Source organism: Silurus aristotelis (genome assembly GCF_946808225.1).
Source record: "Silurus aristotelis genome assembly, chromosome: 11".
Lineage (NCBI taxonomy): Eukaryota > Metazoa > Chordata > Actinopteri > Siluriformes > Siluridae > Silurus > Silurus aristotelis.
The window spans coordinates 23,691,277-23,713,408 of record NC_139584.1 but is presented as its reverse complement, the minus strand read 5'-3'; the positions used below and the strand labels follow the sequence as shown (position 1 = coordinate 23,713,408).

The window sequence follows — 22,132 nt, the reverse complement described above, 5'->3', positions numbered from 1 at the left end:
AGACGTGGCATATGGTATATAGTTATACTTTGAGAATGGGCTCCATGTAAGGCCTGATGAGACGAGGGGCATTGGACACAAGGTGGCCCAGCATGCGGGCGCTCTGCTCCTTGTTACGGCCCACACCGCTGTGCTCCAGTTCAGTCAGGATCTGAAAAATACCACTGTATTACTGGAAATGATCCATATCACTAAAGTACTATAAGGACATTCCAAAATACAGTAACTACAAGTATGATCAATACCATTGTATTACTATGGGAATACTCTATACCATTGTCTTACTATGATAATGATTAAAATGGAATCACTCCTGGGCCCCTAAACAAGGCCCTTTACCCCCGAGCTGCTCTGCTGGGATAAATGTATATTTAAGGGCATCTGTGTATTAATGGCATTAATGTAAATGTAAAATGTCACTATGAGAACAATTCATACCACTGTGTCACTACGGGGATGATGCATATCACAGTGTTACTCTGAGGATGACCCATACCACGATGGCACTACATGGATAGTACATAAGTTTCACTTTGAGAACGATCCATATCCATGAGAATGGGGATAATTCTATATCAATGTGTTACTAGAAGATTGATCCATATTACTGCGTTACTAAAAGAATAATCCGTATAACTGTCTTATTAGGAGGACGATCCATACCACCGTCACTACAAGGATAATTTATATCACTGGGTTACTATGAGGATGATCCATTCTAGATTTCAAAAAGAACTGAAAGTATAATCTTGTTCCTAATCCACATTATAATCCATAATAAACTCTGATGTGTTCAACATCAGAACCATTCCAAAAAAAAATAACATTTTTGTCTGAAAAAAGATAATATAAAGCACAAGGACACCTGAGGCAGTCTGGGGCAACGAAACAAAGTCAGAGGCAAAACATTGGTTGAACAACTGCTCCCTCTGCTGGCAACTCGTGAAACTATACAAAATTATTTCTTGGTATTTAAATGAATGTGTTCATCTAAATTCAAATCATTTAAGGACCGTGTAAGACAGATTCAAACAGATACTTAAAAAATTGTAATTGCTACCTGAATGAGCATCTTCCGCAGAAAAGGCATGACGAAGGCTGGGTTCATGCTGCTGAGGCGGCCGATTGTGCAGATGGCCAGCTCTCGAATCTCAAACACTTCATCGTTCAATGCCACGAAGAGAGCCTGCAGGTTCTCAGCCTGTGCCAGGTGGGCGTCGAAACGTTCGTCCAAGGACGCCAGCACACAGTAACGGATATCAGGATCTGGAAATATCATGAAATAAGAATAAAGTAAATCCTTAAGACAGGATTGGAACAATGTGCAAAATCTGGTAGCAGTTTTTTTGTTGTACCTGAACCTGTACAACCTGCACTGCTATTATAAACCATAAAATCTGTAGCTAATAGGAAACACTCTTACCTGGGTCTGTGATGCCTACTACCAGCAGTTTGCTCAGGACATCAGCTACCACCTGCACGGCTGTCTGGCTCACCACGTGGCCATGGCCACTGATCAGGTGGATGGAAGGTGTGAGCAGACGTGAGCAAGTCCGAGCTGCCTCCATGCGGATCTCTTTGTGCTCGCTGTTCAGAAAGTGGTCGGCGCAATGTCGCACAAACTGCGTTAAGGAATGACCTGGAGAAGAGCAACAAGTAATCAAAGTTGTACTATCAAATATGACCAAAGTTGCCATTTTTTCATTTGACTATCCGAGGATAGGACAGGATTAAATGGTGTTTAACTTTAATCTTGTTTTACGTACTGCGCGTGTGAGAAATTGTTTCGTGTTTTGAAATTGAATTGTTGTCTCTATACCCCCCTGTCCTCTACATCTGCCTCTTTCACACCAACCACCTGCATGTCTTCCCTCAGCACATCCATAAACCTCCTTCTTGGTCTTCCTCTTTTCCTCCTACTTGGTGGCTCCATCCTCAGCATTATTCTATCGATATACCCCGTGTCCCTCCTCTGCACATGTCCAAACCATCTCAATCTCACCTCCCCCACCTTGTCTCCAAAACATCCTACATGCGCTGTCCCTCTAATAAACTCATTTCTAATCTGGTCCATCGTCGTCACTCCCAACAAAAACCTCAACATCTTCAGCTCTGCTACCTTCAGCTCCACCTCCTGTCTTTTACTCAATGCCACTGTCTCTAATCCATACAACATCGCAGGTCTCACCACAGTCCTATACACTTTCCCTTTCATTCTTGCAGACACTCTTCTATCACAAATCAAAACTATGAATTTTTTTTTTCATTTATTTAATTTAATTTAATCAATTGCATTTGTGCCATTTTAATTGATTACTCAATTGAATCAATAATAAAAAAAAGTGTATAGCATTAATTCGATGTGTTCCATTTTATTTGTAACCAAGCAGGCATTTTATTTTAAAATGCTTCAAAATATATATATTTTACTGTTGATGGCATTAATAAAAATACGACAAGCAATTTTATGTTTTGCATTTTTGCAACCATAGTGTTAAAAGGTGGAGTGTATATTACACCTTTAATATTTATCTTATACCAACAGCAAAATCCCCCAAAAAATAAATAAATAAAGAGTAAGTATATTTTACCCTCAAACTCAAAGCTGCCCAGGGTGCGCAGAGCCAGAGTGATGCTGCCCACGTCACTGGCCTCAGGGATGTTGGTGAGGCTGGGTGAGGCCAGCTGGTGTGCAAGGCCTTTGGGCATGCCAGGATGCCGTAATGGCTTGTGCATCAGCACCAGCGACAGCATCTTAAGCAGTCCATCCTGAATATCTTTCTTGAGTTGAGGGATTTGTCGGCTTAAGTCGTAGAGTACAGCTGTGAGCGCAGGGCTAAAACAGAGAGAATACATTTAGTATAGTTCATATCATGTTAACTAAAAGAAACCTGTGTGTAATATCACTAAAAATGTCTATCTATGACCAGATTGACAAAGCTGAGTCAGTTAGTGTGTGAGAGGCATCAAATATACTTGGTCAGTCAGTGAGATTCCTGCTTGATGGACTGCATACGTTGTTTTGTAATTATTACCTAAGTCCAACAGCTAACATTGGCTCTAGAAGCTCCTTAATATCTTGATGAATGCTGGGTCCCATGGCTCGAGACAGCATGCTGATACAGGTGAAAACGGTGGCATCTACCTGCATAGTCTTCTGCCTCCTGAAACACAGAAAGAATAAGACAGTGTGTATTAACATCATACTATATTCAGAACTTAATATCATTATACTCTTTTCTATCCTGAGCAAAAGAAACATTCAGACTGGATTCGTTTTTTTTTTCATTGTGATATTTATTTATTCTTACTTATGTGCAAAGTCCTTTGGTGGCAGGGCTGCTTTAATGATCTCGAGGATCTTGGAAAGATAGGGCTGAATCTCAGTCCTCACAGCCACCACTAACAGCCCAAGGGCCTGGAATGCAGCAGTGCGCTCCTTCTCTTTCTTCAGACAGCCCAGCAGATGAGCCATTGTGTCTGACAAATACTGATCTGTGAACACACAGGCAGAAAGTAGATTAGTGGTCTTCAATGTAGGTTTATGATTATGGTTTACTAACTAAAAAAAAAAAGAAAATTAAGTATCAGATTGTTCTCAGTTATCAAATACTTCCAACTCAAACCAAACTACAAATCCGTTATTGTCCCTAGTAATTGATGTGAATATTAAAGCATATCAATTGAGATTTTTATTTGATTTGATTTGAGTTATTTATGGCCTCTACCTGTAAAGGTATGTGGCTGGAAGGCTGCGAGACGAGGCAACAGGTTGAGGATAGTCATCTGGATGAGAGGATTTTTAGTGGTCCGGTACTTCAGCACCCAACGACACAACTGATAACACAAAATCAGAAAACATGCAGGAGAGAACATGCATTAATTATGCCGTGCACGCTTCTCTCACAACACAGTGCTGCTGAATTCTCAAATAGGAATGGATTTTTAAAAACAGCACCTTTTAAGCAATAGCTCCAGCTGTTACACAAAGCACATGTTTAAATTCAAGTTTAAGTAAATTCGCCACATTAAAGACAGTGGATGGTTCATTTCATTAAACAGGGTTTCAGCACGTTTTCCAGTTGTTAGCAACTGGCAGTAACCAAGCCCTAGTTTGTTTGTTTTTTTTCAAGCCAAGTATCGCTAAACATGCTTGAAAAATAAAATCTATTTTTTACATCCGTGGAACAATCCATGAGATATTCATGCCAATAACAGACTGTTGAATGCTGGTCTCATTTGTAGTCGTGATTCAGCAAATTTGGACCGGTGAAAAAAGGAACTACAACACCACAGAAACTAACAAACAAAAACATTATTAAGTTTGAGATCGGCAAATTTGAAACTCTTTAAAGCCTAAAATTTCGGTTTTAGACTTTGAGACTCCACGGACACCCTGAATGAAACAATGAACAGATTAATGGTATAGCAACCAGAGAAAGTGTGATTTTTAGTTTCGACTTCACCTGATCGAAGCGCTCCTCCATCAGCTCGCGGCAGTACCGGCTCTCCACCAGCGTGCTTTTGGAGGGCACGGGCACCGCGCCGAAGCTGAGGAAGCACTGCTGGCTGCTGTAACCTAGGAGCCCTAACAAGGCGTTGGATTGCGGAGGCTGCACTGACTGGAAGCTGGTGAATGGTGTGATGTGGCGCGGCTTGGTGCCGAAGCCCATCAGCTCCTTGCAGTACTTATCGTGAACCAGCTGCTGCTGCGTGATCTCATCCATCTCTTCTCGCATTCGCTAAAAAAGAGATGCAGAAGCGGTGTGTGAACATGGGACAGGAAATAAGGCATAAGATGAAAGGGCTTAAAGAACAACGCTGTTGTATTACAATTTCTTGTACAATTACGAGGACAACAAGACGCATACCTCTCCCTCCATGCTGCTGATGCGAACCAGCTCATTCATAATCAGCATTGCACCATGGCACCGGTCATCCTTGTTCATGCCTTTTTCTTTAGCCAGCGTCTCGTCAAAACCTTTCTCTGCCTCTTCAAACGTTTGCTATTTACCGGAACAAGGAGATCAGAAAATAAGTTATCGCCTGCTCCATTCTCAGGAAAAAAAAAAAAAAACGAGATGCCTAAAAAGTCATAACCCCAAAACCCAAGCTGTCAATGTAAAAACTGTACAGCATCTAACAGCATGTGAAGTAGTGAGAGCTCACCTTGTACCACTGAGGTTTCTGCATTTCCTTGGTCTCTCTCTGTGTGGTGAGAATGAGGCAGGCTCTGAGTGCAGAAACTGCTCCCTCACGGATAGCCTGCTTAGAGTCCCAAACGGCATAGAAGATGTTGTCAAAGAACGGCTGAACTTGCTGAAAGAAGAACGTGGGTGCGCTGACGGCCAGTTCTCGCAACACCAGCACCTGCGAATGAAAAGACAAAGAGTTAACCTCAGGTTTATGTTCAATTACCAGACCAAGCCCTGATGCAAAACGAGCTAAAGCACACTGTCACAATAGTGAGTGTCACTATTTACTCAGATGATTCAGCAAATACCAGTGTCATTTTCATCATGAAGATTATTGATGCACTGCTCACATCAGATAAAGATGAAGCAAAGGGCTAATTTCTATTGACATCACAATCAGCAGGCAATCGAAAGACATTGTTGGTTGATGCAGGAAACCAACACGGATTTAAGTGAAAACAGCTCAACATACAAATAAAAGAGGTTAATTTGTAATTACTCTGTAATTATAAAGATTAACATTAACAGGAATCCCCACATGGTAGCTTCGTAATGAGCAAAAAAGCTCTCATGCACAAATGCAAATAAGAACCACTAGTAAACCATTCAAGACCGGGTCAGTACAAGATATTCCACCTACCGCTGCATGGCGCCGACCCTCGTTCCTGTCGGCTCCCAGCCACTCCAGAGCTCGCTTCACCTCAAACTCCACATACTCTGCCGTAAATGTGTCTCCTGCCATGGAAAGGTGCCCCATAGCTTTGGACGCCATCTCCATGACTACCGAGTCACTGGAGGGCAGCAGGTTACGCAGGTAATTGGCAAAGCGGCTGATCCGTGTGGCATTGCCCCCCTCCACACCGATCAAGCTCACTAAACAGGAAGGTACAATGAAACATAAAATGATTGAATGGATCGGGTTCAAAATATTAAATACTGTTCCGACGGTAAATGTATGTAAATAACAATAAACCCAATGTATAGTACTAATGCAGAAAATCATTAATGCTTTATTCTGTGATCCTGTAGTAAAACCATTAATGTACAAGTGTTGCTAAGTTACCAGTTACTTTTACACTGCAAAACAGTCATTTAATAAGAAACCTGACATTTGTCTTACCGGCTATGTTTATAACAAACCTTTCTAACATTGTAGAACCCAACAATGATCTAATCTAGTCTGATATTATCATGTGCGCTTGACTCACCTATGGCAAGAATCCCTCCTTTCTTCTCATTTACATCCGAGCTGGAGACCAGCTCGAATATGTGGTGGTTCAACTCATCGTAAAAAGTGGTTGCTTCCTCTTGGCTTAGCTTTAACGGGAAACAAGGTCAAATGCAGTCAGTGTTAGCTCAAGCCCAAATTAAAATCGATAAACAAAAACCCTAGAATATGAAGACACACATCTATATAGGACTTTATGCATAATAAAAGTAAAAAGGTATCTAACAGGAAAAACAAAAAGAGAAGGAAAGTCATGCGCATGAAATGAATTGCGGCAAAACTACGATGCTTTAAAGAAATAGATCAAATAAACTTTTTCCATTAGAGCCATTTGAGAAGGGAACAGTAATCCAAGTCTACACTATATGGACAAAAGTTTGTGGCCAGCCCATCTTAAGTTTCTTATATGCTTTCTAAACATCGCCATTTGTTGTTAAAATCCAAGAGCCTCCAATCTTCTGGGAAAACTAGATTTCGGAGAGTGCTTCTGGAGATTTGTGCTCACTCAGACACAAGGGCATTAATCAGGTACTGATGTAGAGTGAGGAGGCCTGCAGCTCAGCAACTCGGATTCATCCTGAAGGTGTTTAGTAGAGTTGAGATCAGAGTTTTGGAGCAGGCCACGCAAGATCTTCCACTCCAGCTCATAAAAACCACGTGTTCATGTGCTTCCAACTTTGGCCACATATGGCTGGAAAAGTCAGGTGCCCCAAATCTACTGTCCATATAGTGCATATTAGGTGCATATCAGTACTGGCATCAGTCATGTACAATTTTAGGAGAACATTAGAGAGCATCTTCTGTCGACTTTTGTCACAAATGCTTCTGTGTTGGCAAAATAAATCCTGGACAACATTTACAAGTTAATTAAATACGTTACATTATTACTAAAATATAACCATTTCCCGTAATACAAAATTCAGGGGGTTGCCTAATGTTTGTTCATCTTTTTATTAATGCAATAATGAAAATAACAAATATAGTGAGTCCCACTGTGCTTATACTTACTTCTCTCAGCTCGGTGGTCACATAATGCTGAAGGTCCTTAGCAGATTTGGCACGTGTGTCCTCATTCCGGCTCTTGAGACCACTCACGAACTGCTGCAGCACCGTACCTGTGCTGGACATCCTGGCGGCAGCGGTGCTGCCACCCGCCCTCTCTGCAATGTGCACAGTCAGTCTTATTCTCTCCTATAGCCAAAGATCCACAAAGTTCAACATGACAACAACAAGTGTTTGGTATCCACTGGGTTAAATACAATTATAATAATAGACATTTGGATTTCATTTTCAAGGAAGAATAAATGTCATATATATATATAATTTTTTTTTATTTTTATTTATTTTTTTTTTTTTGAGAAAACCCAGTGAACACTTTCAGAAGGAACCTATCCACAATACTCGGCACAGTGTTCCTTTTATACATAGTACCAGTTAAAAGTTCACACACCCCTACTCCTTCAGTGTTTTTTCTTTAATTGTATTATTTTCAATATTGTACATTGATATTAAAGATATATAAACTATGAAAGAATATGTATGGAATTGTTTTAAATAAACCAAAACATGTTTTATATTTCAGATTGTACAAAAAGTAGCTTCTCTTAGCATTGATGACAGTTTGGCAAACTCATTGCATTCTCTCAACAGATTCACAAGATAGTCGCCTGGAATGGTTTAAGTTCACAAGAGTTCATTTCTGACATTTCTTGCCTTCTTAATATGCTTTAGACCACCGGTTGTCTTGTGCAGAGAAAAGAGTGAGTACAGAGTCAACAGTCCTATTAGTGCTACTGTTCAAATCCGTATTATGGCAAGAAACACAGTTAAGAGAAAAGGCTTACTTTAAGAACTGAAGGTCAGTCAACCTGAAAAATCTGCAGCACTTTAAATGTGTCCCCAAGTTCAGTCACCAAAACCATCAAAAGCTATGATGAAACAGGCTCTCATGAGGATTGTAACAAGAAAAGATTCCCAAGAGCTACCTCTGCTGCAGAGGATAAGTTTATTAGAATTAGCAGCCTTAGAAACCGCTTTGCATAAATGCATCTCGGCGTTCAAGTGGCAGATATATTTCAACACGATTCACGATTGAATTTCGGCAAAGAAACCGTTAGAGACCAAAAGAGACTTGTTTGAGCAAATAAACTCAAGGCATGGACAATAGATAAGTAATAAACTATCCTTTGGTCTGATGTCCAAATGTGAGATTTTTGGTTCTAAAGCAAATGGTGGCCACTTTGAAGAATTGAAAATAGCAAACATATTCTTGGTTGTTCAACACGTTTCTGTTGAATACATAATTCCATACACGTTCTTCCATAGTTTGGTTGTCTTCAATATTATTGTACAATGTTGAGGGGGGGTAAAAATAAACACTGAATGAGAAGGTGTTCCCAAAGTGGTCCTGTATGTATGTATGTATGTATGTATGTATGTATGTATGTATGTATCTATCTATCTATCTATCTATCTATCTATCTATCTATCTATCTCTGATATACTGGTTCACTTGACACCTCTCTTGTGGGATTGAAAGTTTCCTGCAAAACCAGAAATGAAGAAATGTTCTTCTGAAATATGGTGCTTCAAAAAGAGTGTTATATAAACACTCAATAAATAATAATAATAATAATAAACAACAACACCTGCTCCGTTCACATTCATGCCAAATGTAGCTGTAATTTTCATATTGTTGTCATTGGTAGAAAAGCTAGCTAGAAACTGGATTTAAACTGAGATGCAGTGTGACCTCGAAGGATTTCTTCCAAAACAATAAAACATGTTTATATGCGAAGGAAGTGGGCATGAATATCTGAGCGTCAATGTATAAATATAGAGCAAATACTAGCCTCAAAACTGTATGCTAGCTCGCTTAGCGAAATGTGCTGCTAGCTCTAGCAAAGATGCACACCGACTCGACTGGCTGGAAACATGTATCAAAACTTTCTCCTGCAACGTATATAAAGTATGTATAAATGGTTTTGTGCCTGAAAGTACACTGTATTAGGGGGAAAAAGCAACACTGTAATAAAATGCATGTCTTACTTTTATTGTTTTCCTCTGGAGAGGTTCTGCTCGCAGAAGCCTGCAAAAATGAAGGCGGGATTTAAACGGCAATACACCGATTCGACCAATGGGCTAGAGTTTTAGAATGATTGACAGCCGACTCGGCCAATCAATATCATGCATAACCGAAAAGGAAGTCGTTTTGGTTTGTCGTAGATGCAAGGACGAGGGTTGAGCTAGCGGTGGATCTGTCCAATGAACGCAGTTCTTTTCCTTTCCATTTACCATTAAATGGGAGTGTGAAGGTTATTAGGTTATTGAAAAATTCACAAGTAGTAATTCATCTCAGCATTTAAGGGGTTATTTTTCCAACTATCATGAATATTAACACCACATTATCATGGATTATATATTATACATACATACATATTTCCTCATTCATTCATTTTTAAACAACACTTAATTTTCTCACAAAATAATTACAAATCACCTTTTTTTTTACTTAAATATGGTTTATTCCAAAAGTTTTAAAGGCCAGACATATGAAAGGAGTTCAGAATGAGACACAAGAACATTGCATATGTTAATAACAACACTGCTCTGCACCAGCATTAGTCTTTTTTACTTGTAACCTTTTAAACATTACTGATACAATTCATATACTTTATATGCTCCTTCTGCACAGTGGCGTAGTCCAGCAGACATAAAACCGGTGCATTTTCCTCCTGGGCTCAGCAAACAGCACTCAGATTTTTCCAGGATCCTCCTTGAGTGTAACCGTCCTGTTAAAAATCAGCTGAGGAGAAAAGAAAAAAAAACAAAGATGGACAGAGATCAAGCAAAAAACTTCCTTTTGCAGTGTTCTTTTATAGAGGCTTGTCCAATACAGAAAAAGTTATAAAGCATTTTAACTATTTTGAAAAGAATAATTTCCCTCATGTTGCATATTGGTTTTAAACTACATCTAATAAACAGAGCATGCTCTTTTACAGTATGACATATACCCAAGGGAATTCACCAATTGTACTTTTTACATTTTCAATATTACATTAATATCATAACTTTAAGAACCAGACAATATTAGATTCTGCTGGCAAATGAAGTGAAGCATCAGCCATACAATGGCAACATGGTTTATGAGTTCTGTGTTCACAGGATTTGTGTTTAAATCAGCCATAATGTGTTAAATATAAAAGGCCGACTGATGGTGGATTTTACCGTTACCGATATCTCTGTTGGATCGTGCTTGCCAATAACCGATAGTTTTTAAAATAGATACTGGATAAAAAACAAACATGATACTCCATGTAAAATAATACTAAACTTTATTTCAAACTTTATTAAAAAAAATTAAAAAACAGTATTGAATAACTAAAATGAGCTAAATAAAATGAATATATGATTTAATATTATTGTATAATTAATAAACTATAAATATATATAATATAGCGCTCTCCGTGCAGCAAGCAGTCTCACGTGTACATACAGCACGTGATGTCAGTAATCAGCCTCTAGAGGTTGTTCGCGTTAATGACAGTGGACCAGAAGCCAGAAAAAATATCGATATGGATTTTTACTGAGACAGCAATCAACAATGTGCTGATGTGTGCCGGTGCTGATTAATCGGTCATCCTCTATTAAATAGGTCTTGTTCCTGTATATGTTTTATGTCTATGGTTTAAGGTAGTGGTACTGAAAGTCAAGAAAGTCAGGGGGACATGATTTAAAATTTTCTTACAGTGCTAGAAATCATAGCCCACACTTATGAATATTACTATACTTACTATTTTCAAACCTCCATCATTTAAATACAAGTCAGCCGTTAAATATAAATAAATAGCCAAAAATGTATTTTCCAATAGTTTGTTTGTATATCCAAAAATAAAAACTTTGATGTTTGGTGATTTGTTTTCAGCTTAAATGATCTTTTTGCAAAATGTGTAAGAACATAAGAGTTTAATGGGATGACATTTGAAAAAAAAAAGCCACAATGATTGGCACTAACTTTGATTTACTTTCCAAAGTTCCCCTTAAGAATGTGTTGAGAAAGTTTAGATTTTATGAAAGGTACAATTCAAGCATCAATATAATGCTTTAAAAAAGAAACAGTGTATTGTTTATTACATGCACAAAACTAGTGTTCCTTGTTCCACTTGTCTGTGTGTTGCTTAGTCATACCTTATCAGCTGTGGTATCTGGGTCCAGGGAAAAATAACCCACTCTTTCAAACTGGAATTTATCAAAGACTTTGGCCTTGCTCACTGACCGGTCAATTAAGGCACTTTCAATCACTTTTAGGGAATTCTGTAAATCAGGAAATGTGAAACTATTTATTCAGGAATAATATGGGAAGACCACAGCTTTATTAAAAAAAAAAAAAAAAAAATTGCCATTAGGATCAGCACTCACTGGATTGATGTCACTCAGAAATCCATTAGGCACTTCAGATGTGTCCTCTGGGTTTTTATGGAGGAAGCTATAAAGGCAAACAAACACACTCACTCACATGAGAAAACATTTGCCAACAAGAACATAAAGTGAAGCCAATAACTAAGCAGTGTCAAACAAAACCACACACTTACAGGCGTTCATAGAGGCGCACTTCGCACTGCAGGGGGTCGCTGACCCAGTGGATGAAGGCTTTGGGCTTCTCAACAGAGTCTGAGCTGGAACATGTCACCTCCAGCTCCACCACTTTACCACTGCCATCCTGCCAACAACACAGTAAATCAAAAGCTGCTCAAACACAAAAAGAAAACTGCATGATCAATGCATAAATCATGCATATGCACAAAAATCCTTCTTATATATGTTCTATCAAATGCACAACTCTTGCAATGAGTGTCTGATTTTATTTATACCACAGTGCAGATGAATTCCAAGATCTGATGGCTCAGCAAATATGAATGAATATTTTTATTAGCTCAGACAGAAGTGTTCGCTGTAAAGTATATTACGAATTAAATGCTGCGATTATACAGGAACTTTTACAGAGTCGTGGGTGTCAGCGCTTCAATAGAAGAGTCTTCAGAACAGAGAATTCTATCTTACCAGAGATACAAGATGTCAGAAGTCAGAATGAGGAAAGTCAGTAAGAAAATATTAATAGCTGCTATAATGGGAATGAACTTGACTAACTGTTAACATTAATTTATGATAAATTATAAATAATGTCAAATTGCAATTGAATTGCTAAACAAAAACAAAAGTTGTCACTATGCAACACCTCAAAACTGATTGAATAATAGCGCTGTTGTTCCTTAGTTAGCAAACCCCCTTCAATATCCTTACATGGTGAAACAGAAACTATTTAGAGATAATCATACAAATTAGTGTGGGATATTTATACCGTGATTAATCAAATACATGCAACATATAGCTTTATCTTCTAACAGAAATAAAGAAAAAGTATAAACATATGGAAAATGTGGATGTCATGGTTCACCTTGATGACACGCTGCACAGAGATGACATAGCCGGCATGTCTCAGACCTACTGGCTGTTCGGGAGTTAGACGCTTATAGCCCTTCTCCATGACCTAACAGGAAATAATCACACCTCAACATACACAGCAAGCAGTCTATACATACATTAAATCTCTCTCTCACACTTACCTCTCTGAAGTCACTCTGCTCTATAAAAATTGTTTTGGAGAAAGGAACCACGTGGCTACCCTTACTCTCATCCGCAGGGAAGTCTGGAATACGTATCTCAGTCTGAGAGGCAAAAATGCGTTTCGACTACGTTAGTATCAAATATAAAGCATTTCATTCAAAGATGGCATGTTTTCAATGTACCTGTGCATTAGTAGGCAGATTGGTGATGGTCACTTTGAGAGGTTCCAGAACAGCCATGGTCCTTGGTGCCGTTTCATTAAGTACATCCCTCACACATGACTCCAACATGTGGGGCTCTGTGGTTGTCTGGGCAACAGTCACACCCACCTAAATAAAAAAATGACATGTCAAGCAAATGTGCCTATCCAAAGGGAAATGTAAACCCATTGATGAGGAGAAAAAAAAAAAAAAAACAGAAATACAAGCAACGTTGTGTCTTACACGGGCACAGAAGTTGTTGATGGCCTCGGGGGAAAACCCGCGTCTTCTGAGCGCAGTGAGGGTGAAGAGGCGTGGGTCGTCCCAGTCTCTACAAAAACAAAAAAAGAGCCGAATGATAAACGGTAAAACTCTTATCCACTTTGATTTCTTACTTCACATTGTGAAGCAGCCCAGGTAATAATAATTCCAAGCCACCACAATGAAAATAGCAGATATTCAGTCCAGGAAATAAAGTAGAAAGAAAACATAGGACAACCAGCATTAGGAGTTCATCTTACCTGACAGCCCCTGTCTCCACCAGCTTGATAATCTTCCTCTTGGAGACGACTGTGTAGGTAAGGTTGAGTCTGCCATACTCCCACTGCACAGGGCAGTACACGTCCAGAGCGTTGCACAGCCAGAAATATGACGAGCGCCTGAGAATAGGAAAAAACATCCAGAATGTATCAGCTGCATTCCCTTTATAGACCAAATGCGTCATCATCAAAGGCTGAAACACCTCTTAAAATGATACGTGCACGAAGAACAGTGCTATGAGGGTGCATGACATGCCTGACTGCATTCTCTACCTTTAAAAAAGAAATAATAGTCTTTCTTACAATTTCTTTTATTTTCTTGCCTCTCTAGGATTGTTGCTTTTAGATGTGAAACACTGGACAGCCCTCAGATCATGCTTTTACTACGAGCCTAATGCAAATAGTAATACTAATAATTTAATACAATCATCATTAATCCTATTTCATACTAGGGGTCGAACAACTATGTGCATATGTTTAAAAAAAATTACTGTTAGGTAAAATGATACTACATTTGTTCATGTACTGTATTAAGCTTGATGGCACTGAGGTGTGACACGGGTAAGGCTGGCACAGGTTTCACGGTATCGGTAGGTTTAAAGGGTTAGGAGTATTATTTTACAAGTAATGACCCCACTGTGTTCTGGTCAATTAATACATTTTTGTTAACGTTTGAATACAGTGGTGTGTGACAAATTTCCTAAAATGATATCCTATTCCCAAAATAGGAAATATCCCAGTATATCGCCTTGCTTGCAGTTTTGCAGTGTATCGCAAAATATCGTATCACAACCCTGTATCGTGATACTGTAATTATCATAATGACAGATTTTTGCGAATGTAGGGCAACGCTATTTCTAGGTTCTCTAGTGACCATGTAAAGTGCTTTGTACGAAGGGTCAGATTTTTATTACAATACTACTGAAGCATGTTTTATTTAGTTGGCACTCTGATGGATTTGATATAAATAGACCATAGGATTATGAAGAAACTGATGGAAAGCGAAAAGGGACATACCAAATACTACGAAACTGTAATTAAATACATTTTTCAAAAGATTCTACTTTTCACTACTAGTGTAACTGTGAAAGAGAAGCTTCTTTATTAGTGCAAATCTTTCAGATACTTAAAAGGAGATATATATATATATATATATATATATATATATATATATATATATATATATATATATGTCAGATTATTGCACTGCTGCACATACCTGGCCTGAAACTCTTTGGTGCACAGAGAGTGTGTGATGTGTTCGATTGAGTCACACAAGCAATGAGTGTAGTCATATGTAGGATAAATACACCTGCAAAAAAAGAAGGGGGGAAAAAAATAACAACAATGATTGTCACTGATAAAAAATTTTTTTTAAAAAGCTGTGAATGTGTAGGTGGATCGCTGTGACACGTTTGTACCAGGTGTCTCCTGTTCTGTGGTGAGGCGTGTATTTGATGCGGTAAGCCACTGGGTCCATCTTGCCGTCCTCCATGACCATTTTCATACGCAGCGTGGCTTCACCCTCTGCAAACATTCCCTTCTTCATTCTCTCAAACAGAACAATGGACTCCTCCACTGGACGTTCCCTCCAAGGTGAGAGTGGCACATTGTGGCCCTTCAGCTCCTCGCTGCGCTGGTGGCACACGTACGCATGGCCCCTGAACAAAGACACGAGAATTGTAAATTAACAATAAATAACAAAATATTTCTGCTGTAAAAATGTGTAAAATGTTACCTAACTGGTAAAAAGAGAATAGACTATATCATGTCATCAAAAAAAAAAAAAAAAAAAAGATGAAAGAAAAAAAAAAAGGTTGGGAATGTTTTTCTTTTTCAGGAATTAGTTGAAGGCATGAAAAGGTGGAAACAAGAACAGTTTAAGACTGGGTTCTGCCAAGGCAATACTGGAGCACAAAGAGCCTGAATGTGTTATAAATGACTGTCAAATTCCAGATCTCAAGAATCCAGATGTGCACAGCAGATGGAGACCATAAGCTTGAACACTTGTAGCTGTATGTACAGCCAGAGGTGGCTCTACTTTATATTAAAAAGGGATATGCACATATCCGACCAACAAACATCTATTAATTATCAGATTAAAAAAAAAAAGTATTATTTTCATGTTTCTTTTAGTTCCACGGAATATGTGGAAATAATATAAGCAGTATTATAATCTATCTTTAACATTATTTTTCTTTGGTTGGTTGTGTGTGTCCTTTACCTGCGAATAAGATCCACAGCGAGGTCGTACAGCTTCTGGAAGTTGTCAGAGGCATGAGTAATTGCATAGGGCTTGTAGCCTGGAAAACAAAAGAAACAAACACAGACTTCAATTAAACCACAACACTGATAATGAAAAAGTCATAAATCATATTTGCTGAACTAGTCCTAGCATCTGAAGCGTTCTGATTACGGTTGACTCAGGGCGCCATTACCGACATATTTAATGCAAAAGGCGCTTGTAGACTCACCCAGCCACTCCACCATGTCTTTAATTGCAGTGAAATATTTCTCCTCCTCTTTCTCTGGGTTTGTGTCGTCATAGCGGAGGAAGCAGATGCCATCATTGGCCTGCAAGAAAAGGTGAATTAACGAATGTTTAAAATAAATACAAAAATTCAAACATTGCGTATGTTGTGTAGATATGTATGCAAAGCAGCTGTGGTACCTTAGCATATCCAAAATTGAAGTTAATAGCCTTGGCGTGGCCAATGTGCAGGATGCCATTGGGTTCAGGGGGGAACCGAGTCCGCACCTACACAAACAAAAAAAACCAAACAAAAAAAACAACACCAAAAAGATAAGCAATAGTTTAATTTTTTATTTATTTATCACTTCTTATACAATGTCAGTCCCACATATATACACACACACACACACACACACACACACACACACACACACACACACACACACACACACACCTGTCCTCCAGTGATTTCCAGGTGCTGTTTCAAAAGGTCCATGGTGTTTGGTGTTACAACATAACCTTCGGTCTTGTAATTCTCACCTGGAAAGAGACAGCAGATTCACATTTTTGCATTCTTTTCTATCACACAGCCCAAAGCATCAGACCTAATGAGCAAATATCATAAATAATTAAACAAACATATATTATATGCTTTACATATTTAGCAGTGTAGTGTTCACCTGGTTTATGGAACTTGAGTGCTTCTCCTCTCAGTTGCTCCATCAGAGATTTGCCCTCCACCTTAACATCTATAAACACATACAATGCACAAAGCAAATTTTTTGTTAACATTATTAACCCAAATTCTGGTCCGAAAGCCTTTCCCTCCACTATGCAGCATAACTGACATTTTTTTGGTACCTGTTTGGGTTTTATACAGAACCTAGCAGCACAGAATGATCTCACATACCAGAAAACACAATGAGCAATCGAGCCATAAAGAACCATACAGATTAGGCCTACAACAACCAGTCCAATTAATTGATAAATTATTAGAATATGAACCAATTACTTAATGTACATGAAAAATTTTATTATTACTATTGTTTCTGTACAGAAGGCAACACACCCCTGAGTGTAATGCTATGTAATCCTAAATGTTATGGATTTTCAACTCCACAAAAACCATGTATAAGCCTACATATATTGACATTAGAAATTTCTGTCCAGTTAAATAAAGTCTAATTAAATAATTTATATTTAAAAAAGTGACTAAGAACACCTAAAATTGTTTTTCATAAATATTACATCATAACATTCACCTTTAAATTAGCTTAATAATTTTCAAACAAACAGAAAAAAATTCTGTGGGTAAAAATAAATTTGACAAAACTTTCAATAATAGCAGGAACCAAATATGGAAAAAGAAAAAAGAAAAAGTTTAATGCAGTGTGTTTTGTAGAAATCACAGAAGCCCTTCAGCCCATCAATGATGCAGGAACACTTTATAACAAAGAATGCTGGCATAACAAATAATTGCTGTACGGGTCACTGTTCCTACGCCATATACAGTTGGGAGTAAAACCTTTTAAAAAAGGCCGAATGTGTGCAGAAACTTTATCATTTACTACAGGGTTTCTGCGGGTTTCACCAAGACAAATTTAAGACTGATAAGAAATAAAATTAAGACCTATATCACAACATCAAAAACACACAAATACGTTGTTAGCCTAGCCAGGAATTCATTTTCTTTTTCGAACCAAGTATCGCTAAACTTGCACTTCCCCATTGCTGAAATTTTTTTTTTCCTTTTACGTCTGTGGTACAATCTAAAAGATTCACTGCAATAGCAGAAAGCTGATTGGCTGTTACATGTTGGTGTCATTTGTTGTCGTAATACAGAGAATACAATTTGGACTAGCGAGAGAAAGAACTACAGCGTTACATAAACATCGGAAAATTAAGACCCGTTTAAAAATATTTAAGCAAATTTAAAACTATTTAAAGCCTAAAATGTAGATTTTTAAATGTTTGACTTTTTTTTTTTTAGACTTTTTAAGGCCCAGGAGAAACCCTGTACTGGATTGAAATGTTCGGTATTTAACTCCACCAGATAATTAATGTACAAAAAAAACTAAAAGAACAGTCACCCTTTTGTTTTATCTTTATGACTGAAAAATAAATCTGCAGTGACTCACCATTCACAGCCGCAACCTTCTCTTCCTCCTTCTCTGCTGGTTTGGCTTTTGCTGCCTGTTAAACACACACACGGTGCATTACTACATTACTGGTAGAAAAGTCGCAACTTGTATGTACACACAACTGGGAAAGATACCTTGGGTTTTTTCTCCAAGTCTGCTGCGGTTTTAGGACCCAGGAGGTGCAAGACCTGTGTAGAGAGAAAAGCATGATTAAAAACACAACACCTGCAGAGATCAGCTTTCAAATAATAATAATAAAAAAAAAACCTGTGCCCTTCACCTGCATGTCCACTTCATTCTTTAGGATTTTCCCATCTGCCCATTTGAGACCAGCTCTGACTTCACCTAAAGAATAAGTGTTAAGCTTCAGTAACAAGACAACAGAGGTGATATCACACCTATGGCTACAGTAAATACGGGGGAACAAATGTAAAACAAAATGAAGCGGAAATTACTAATCAGGATCCCCATGTTGAAGCGATATCGCTCAGCCAACAGCTGCTCCTTGTGTGCTCTGATAATTGGCTCAACCTGTAGAAAACAAATGAAATGAACATAAATGATTCTTAGGTTGAGTGATTTTGTGTATGTATTAAATGATATCCTCTATATTACACAGTAAGATCTGATTTTTTTTTTAATCAAGAACCGTATTTAGAGTTGCTGGATAATTGCAGAATGAATCGCTTTTTTTTGCACCACTTCTAAATCAGCAATCATTATATACTAGCGCTGTGCATCAGGACTGACTTCCAGTGCAAAATTGGTTTCATTCGGTTTTTGCGGTTTCATTAGTTCTTTATTGCCAGTTAAGCATAATAATAATTATTATTATTACCTATAGATTTCAGACCATGCAGCTCTGTCAGTTAAAACTACAAAGACACCAGCTTACTTAGTCCTCGCTCCTGTCTTCTAGTGTACAGTCAAATTAGGGCACATTTAATCAGCGTTTTCAACCAAATTTAATAGCTACAGTGACATTTCTGCCAAAATATCCTTGTGATACCAGTCAGAAACGCTGCAGCAACTAAACACCTATATAATGCCACAAGTCAGCTGATTTACCGCATCCTCAATCTGCTCTGGTGTTACAACAATTCCCACACCACAGGCAATTTCAAATGCCTTCTGGTCCAAAGGATCCTCAGGGTGGTTCTTCACAAACTCTAATGCAGCTGCAAAAAGACATAGAATTAAAAAGAGAGTGGTTTCAGTATTGATAAAATAAAAATATACTGAAAAACACAATGATTTAATGTTAAATCTTCAATGCTTTCCAAAGGTGTTGTTTTGGTTTCACTTGATCTCCATCTAAAAGGAGTGTGATGTAGATGTGGTTTAGGTCTAAAGTCTGTCCAGATCTTTTACCTCCTCATCTGTACATTCTGCTGAACAAGATTAGCTACAACTTTCATGCAAATCTTACCATCACTGATGTTATGTCATTGCATGTATCACTATCCAGTCAAGCTTTTAAGAGTTTAATCAGGAAAGCATTTGCTCTTTTGGCGTTCAAAGCTAACAACAAATCTTGACCACTATACTTACTTTACTTTTCTTTTTTTATCTAATTGTTTTAAACATTGCAGGTGTGTTTGATGGAGGATGTGTACGAGTTCCATGGGGTTGGGGTGGTTTTGATTGTGTCTTCTGGAGAAATGGTCTTGGAAACATTGAACAACGTCTTTCACCATACGTTGGGGTTTTTAGGTTTTATGGGTTATAAACATAACATTTCATTCATTTCATTAACATTTCAATTTGTTAAAATCCACACTGAACCCTGTCCTTGCTCCAGGGGTTCACGCGTTGAGATGCAAATGCACGGAAAAAACCTTCAGTTGAAATATATGCTACTTTTCTTAACACCTTGCATCACTTCCTCTGCTGTCACTCCAAGCATGTCCCAAGCATGTTGGCAGTGACCCTCCTACCCTCAAGAGCCTGGACTGATCCTGTCTCAAAGTTATTCATTTTGGACGGACGTACAGGAAATGAATGCATAATGAAAATGAAATACGCATAATGAACAGATATGTGAACGCGTTTGAGAAGTAAAAGTAAGTCAGACACAGGACCATATACACACATGACAACTGCAGGTCTGTGGTGATCTTCCGTTTAGTAATATAATTAGTCAAATAAGTCAAGCGGCGAAGGTCTCGGAGACGAGATGCCATACTGTACAGCAGGTTTCCTATGGATTTGTCCACTTCTTTGGATCCCAACAGGTTCTGCGCCTAAAGAACACACACACACAAACACTAAATCACTTTCCTTCATACTGACCGCTGACTCAAATCAGTTCAAACCGAATCAGCATAAAAAAAATACATTTTTTAATTTCATGAAATTTATTCTTAAACTAAAAAATATTAATGATATTAATTCTTGAAGAAAAATGACTAATATATATTCATTTGTGAAATCAAATCACAGTAATTCATTCTTCAGACTGAATCTTTGAAATATATTTCCGGGGATAAATAATGAAACTAAAATTCAATCGCAAATATTTATATTCCTGAAAACAAAACTCCATTGCGGAAATAAAACTCTGACATTTATGGTTCGCACAAATTCACTAAAATGTATTATTAAATGAACGACAAGGCCAAATCATTGCAAAGTGAATGTGTGTGAGTTTTTAACTATAATTTATAAAAAAAAAAAAAAAAAAAAAAACATTAACTATATCATTCGAAACTGGATGATTTGTGACCAAATCACTCTAAAGTGAATTAGTATACATTTCTATACATTTCAGAGTTTTAAACTATATATACTGTATGATTGGACAAATGCAAACATTGTAAAGTGAATTATTTTGAACTATAAATATCAGAGTTTTGTTTTGTAGTTCAGACTAACTAACTGAAATGTATTATTACATTAATTGCAAGACCAAATCACTGTAACACTGGACCCAAAGTCAGGTTTAAGAATAAATAAATAGGTATAAAATAGGAACATTAAAAAATAAAGAGATAAATATGAAATTGAAAGCTGAAATCTGAATAGCTCTATCATTATTATATCATTATTGTTTATATATCAACAAGATTATGCAGATATAAATAAAATAAGTTCCCAGCACTTTATTAACTGTTAATATATTTAATATTGTATTTACACTGACAGCTGACAGGTCACTATTAGCATACTGAGCTAACGAGTCCTGCAGCACGACACGCGCGAGCGCTCGGTGTTTCTCCTCTCACCTGTATAACGGCGTCTCTGAGAGCCGAGCTGAGCTGCTCATTCTTTAATGTCTCCTTCGCTTTCTGCTCACTGAGCCCTATGGAAGTAAAAAGAGCCACCAAGTCTGCCATGTTCCTCCGTCCTGCACACGCACGCCGCCTCCACAGAAAAGCGCTACTAGCCGAGAGAGAGAGAGAGAGAGAATAAACGTTTTGTTTTCCCACCTGTTTTCCTACAAAAACCACGCCTCCTGCGCGCGCACCTGCGCTCTGATTGGCTGTTAGTTACTAAACCGACTTAACCCGTATATAAGTATCAATATTTTCCTATAGAAATAACGTTTTTAATTAAACAAACGTATGTCTAATGTGCCTTTTCATTCCCAAATCCAATCTAAAAACTAATTCCGATGTTTATCAGAGGGTTTTCTCCACCCGGTGTTAATATAGAGCTCTTTGATTGGTAGATTGTATAGTTATAGGCGGAATGCGGGTCGGAAAGACACAAAAGTATAGTTGTTCAGGAAGT

At 38.0% G+C, this 22,132-nt stretch overlaps 2 protein-coding genes across 5 annotated transcripts in view; both read right to left on the bottom strand.

Moving 5' to 3' along the window:
- The window catches only part of mtor (mechanistic target of rapamycin kinase), an 84,379-nt gene extending 74,787 nt beyond the window's left edge, over positions 1–9,592 (bottom strand). For 2 of the 4 annotated variants that reach the window (XM_083554641.1, XM_083554644.1), the window contains exons 1-14: positions 9,472–9,562; positions 7,432–7,583; positions 6,404–6,512; positions 5,836–6,068; positions 5,170–5,370; positions 4,872–5,006; positions 4,467–4,742; positions 3,729–3,837; positions 3,312–3,495; positions 3,036–3,164; positions 2,592–2,836; positions 1,424–1,639; positions 1,061–1,266; positions 29–151 (exon numbers count right to left, since the gene is read on the bottom strand). In XM_083554641.1, the coding sequence (XP_083410767.1) occupies positions 29–151; positions 1,061–1,266; positions 1,424–1,639; positions 2,592–2,836; positions 3,036–3,164; positions 3,312–3,495; positions 3,729–3,837; positions 4,467–4,742; positions 4,872–5,006; positions 5,170–5,370; positions 5,836–6,068; positions 6,404–6,512; positions 7,432–7,551 (2,286 nt within the window). In that variant the 5' untranslated portion in view covers positions 7,552–7,583; positions 9,472–9,562. Of the gene's footprint in view, positions 1–28; positions 152–1,060; positions 1,267–1,423; positions 1,640–2,591; positions 2,837–3,035; positions 3,165–3,311; positions 3,496–3,728; positions 3,838–4,466; positions 4,743–4,871; positions 5,007–5,169; positions 5,371–5,835; positions 6,069–6,403; positions 6,513–7,431; positions 7,615–9,275; positions 9,376–9,471 lie in introns of all 4 variants that reach the window. The other 2 variants (XM_083554642.1, XM_083554643.1) reach the window with 2 other exon arrangements.
- Positions 9,593–9,923: 331 nt separating this feature from the next.
- Positions 9,924–21,994, bottom strand: qars1 (glutaminyl-tRNA synthetase 1). Its single transcript, XM_083554664.1, has 23 exons — positions 21,625–21,994; positions 20,493–20,643; positions 19,469–19,578; positions 18,856–18,931; positions 18,681–18,745; positions 18,535–18,588; positions 18,398–18,452; positions 16,940–17,008; positions 16,714–16,799; positions 16,458–16,544; positions 16,261–16,360; positions 16,011–16,089; positions 15,208–15,447; positions 15,006–15,098; positions 13,769–13,906; positions 13,491–13,578; positions 13,230–13,376; positions 13,047–13,148; positions 12,878–12,970; positions 12,015–12,142; positions 11,842–11,908; positions 11,611–11,736; positions 9,924–10,228 (listed from the first exon to the last, which is right to left on the bottom strand). The coding sequence occupies exons 1-23, from the start codon at positions 21,733–21,735 to the stop codon at positions 10,178–10,180; spliced, it is 2,316 nt and encodes a 771-aa protein (XP_083410790.1). The 5' UTR covers positions 21,736–21,994; the 3' UTR covers positions 9,924–10,177.
- Positions 21,995–22,132: the final 138 nt, after the last annotated feature.

What these genes read in the sequence shown, in the direction of transcription:
- qars1 (XM_083554664.1), bottom strand. Translation starts at nt 21,735, where the DNA reads ATGGCAGACTTGGTGGCTCTTTTTACTTCCATAGGGCTCAGTGAGCAG. An exon ending in CACAGACCTGCAGTTGTCAT is followed by an intron (nt 19,579 to 20,492) that starts GTGTGTATATGG and finishes GTCTTTTTGCAG; the next exon opens with CTGCATTAGAGTTTGTGAAG. An exon ending in GAAGGTTGCGGCTGTGAATG is followed by an intron (nt 17,009 to 18,397) that starts GTGAGTCACTGC and finishes ATGTGTTTATAG; the next exon opens with ATGTTAAGGTGGAGGGCAAA.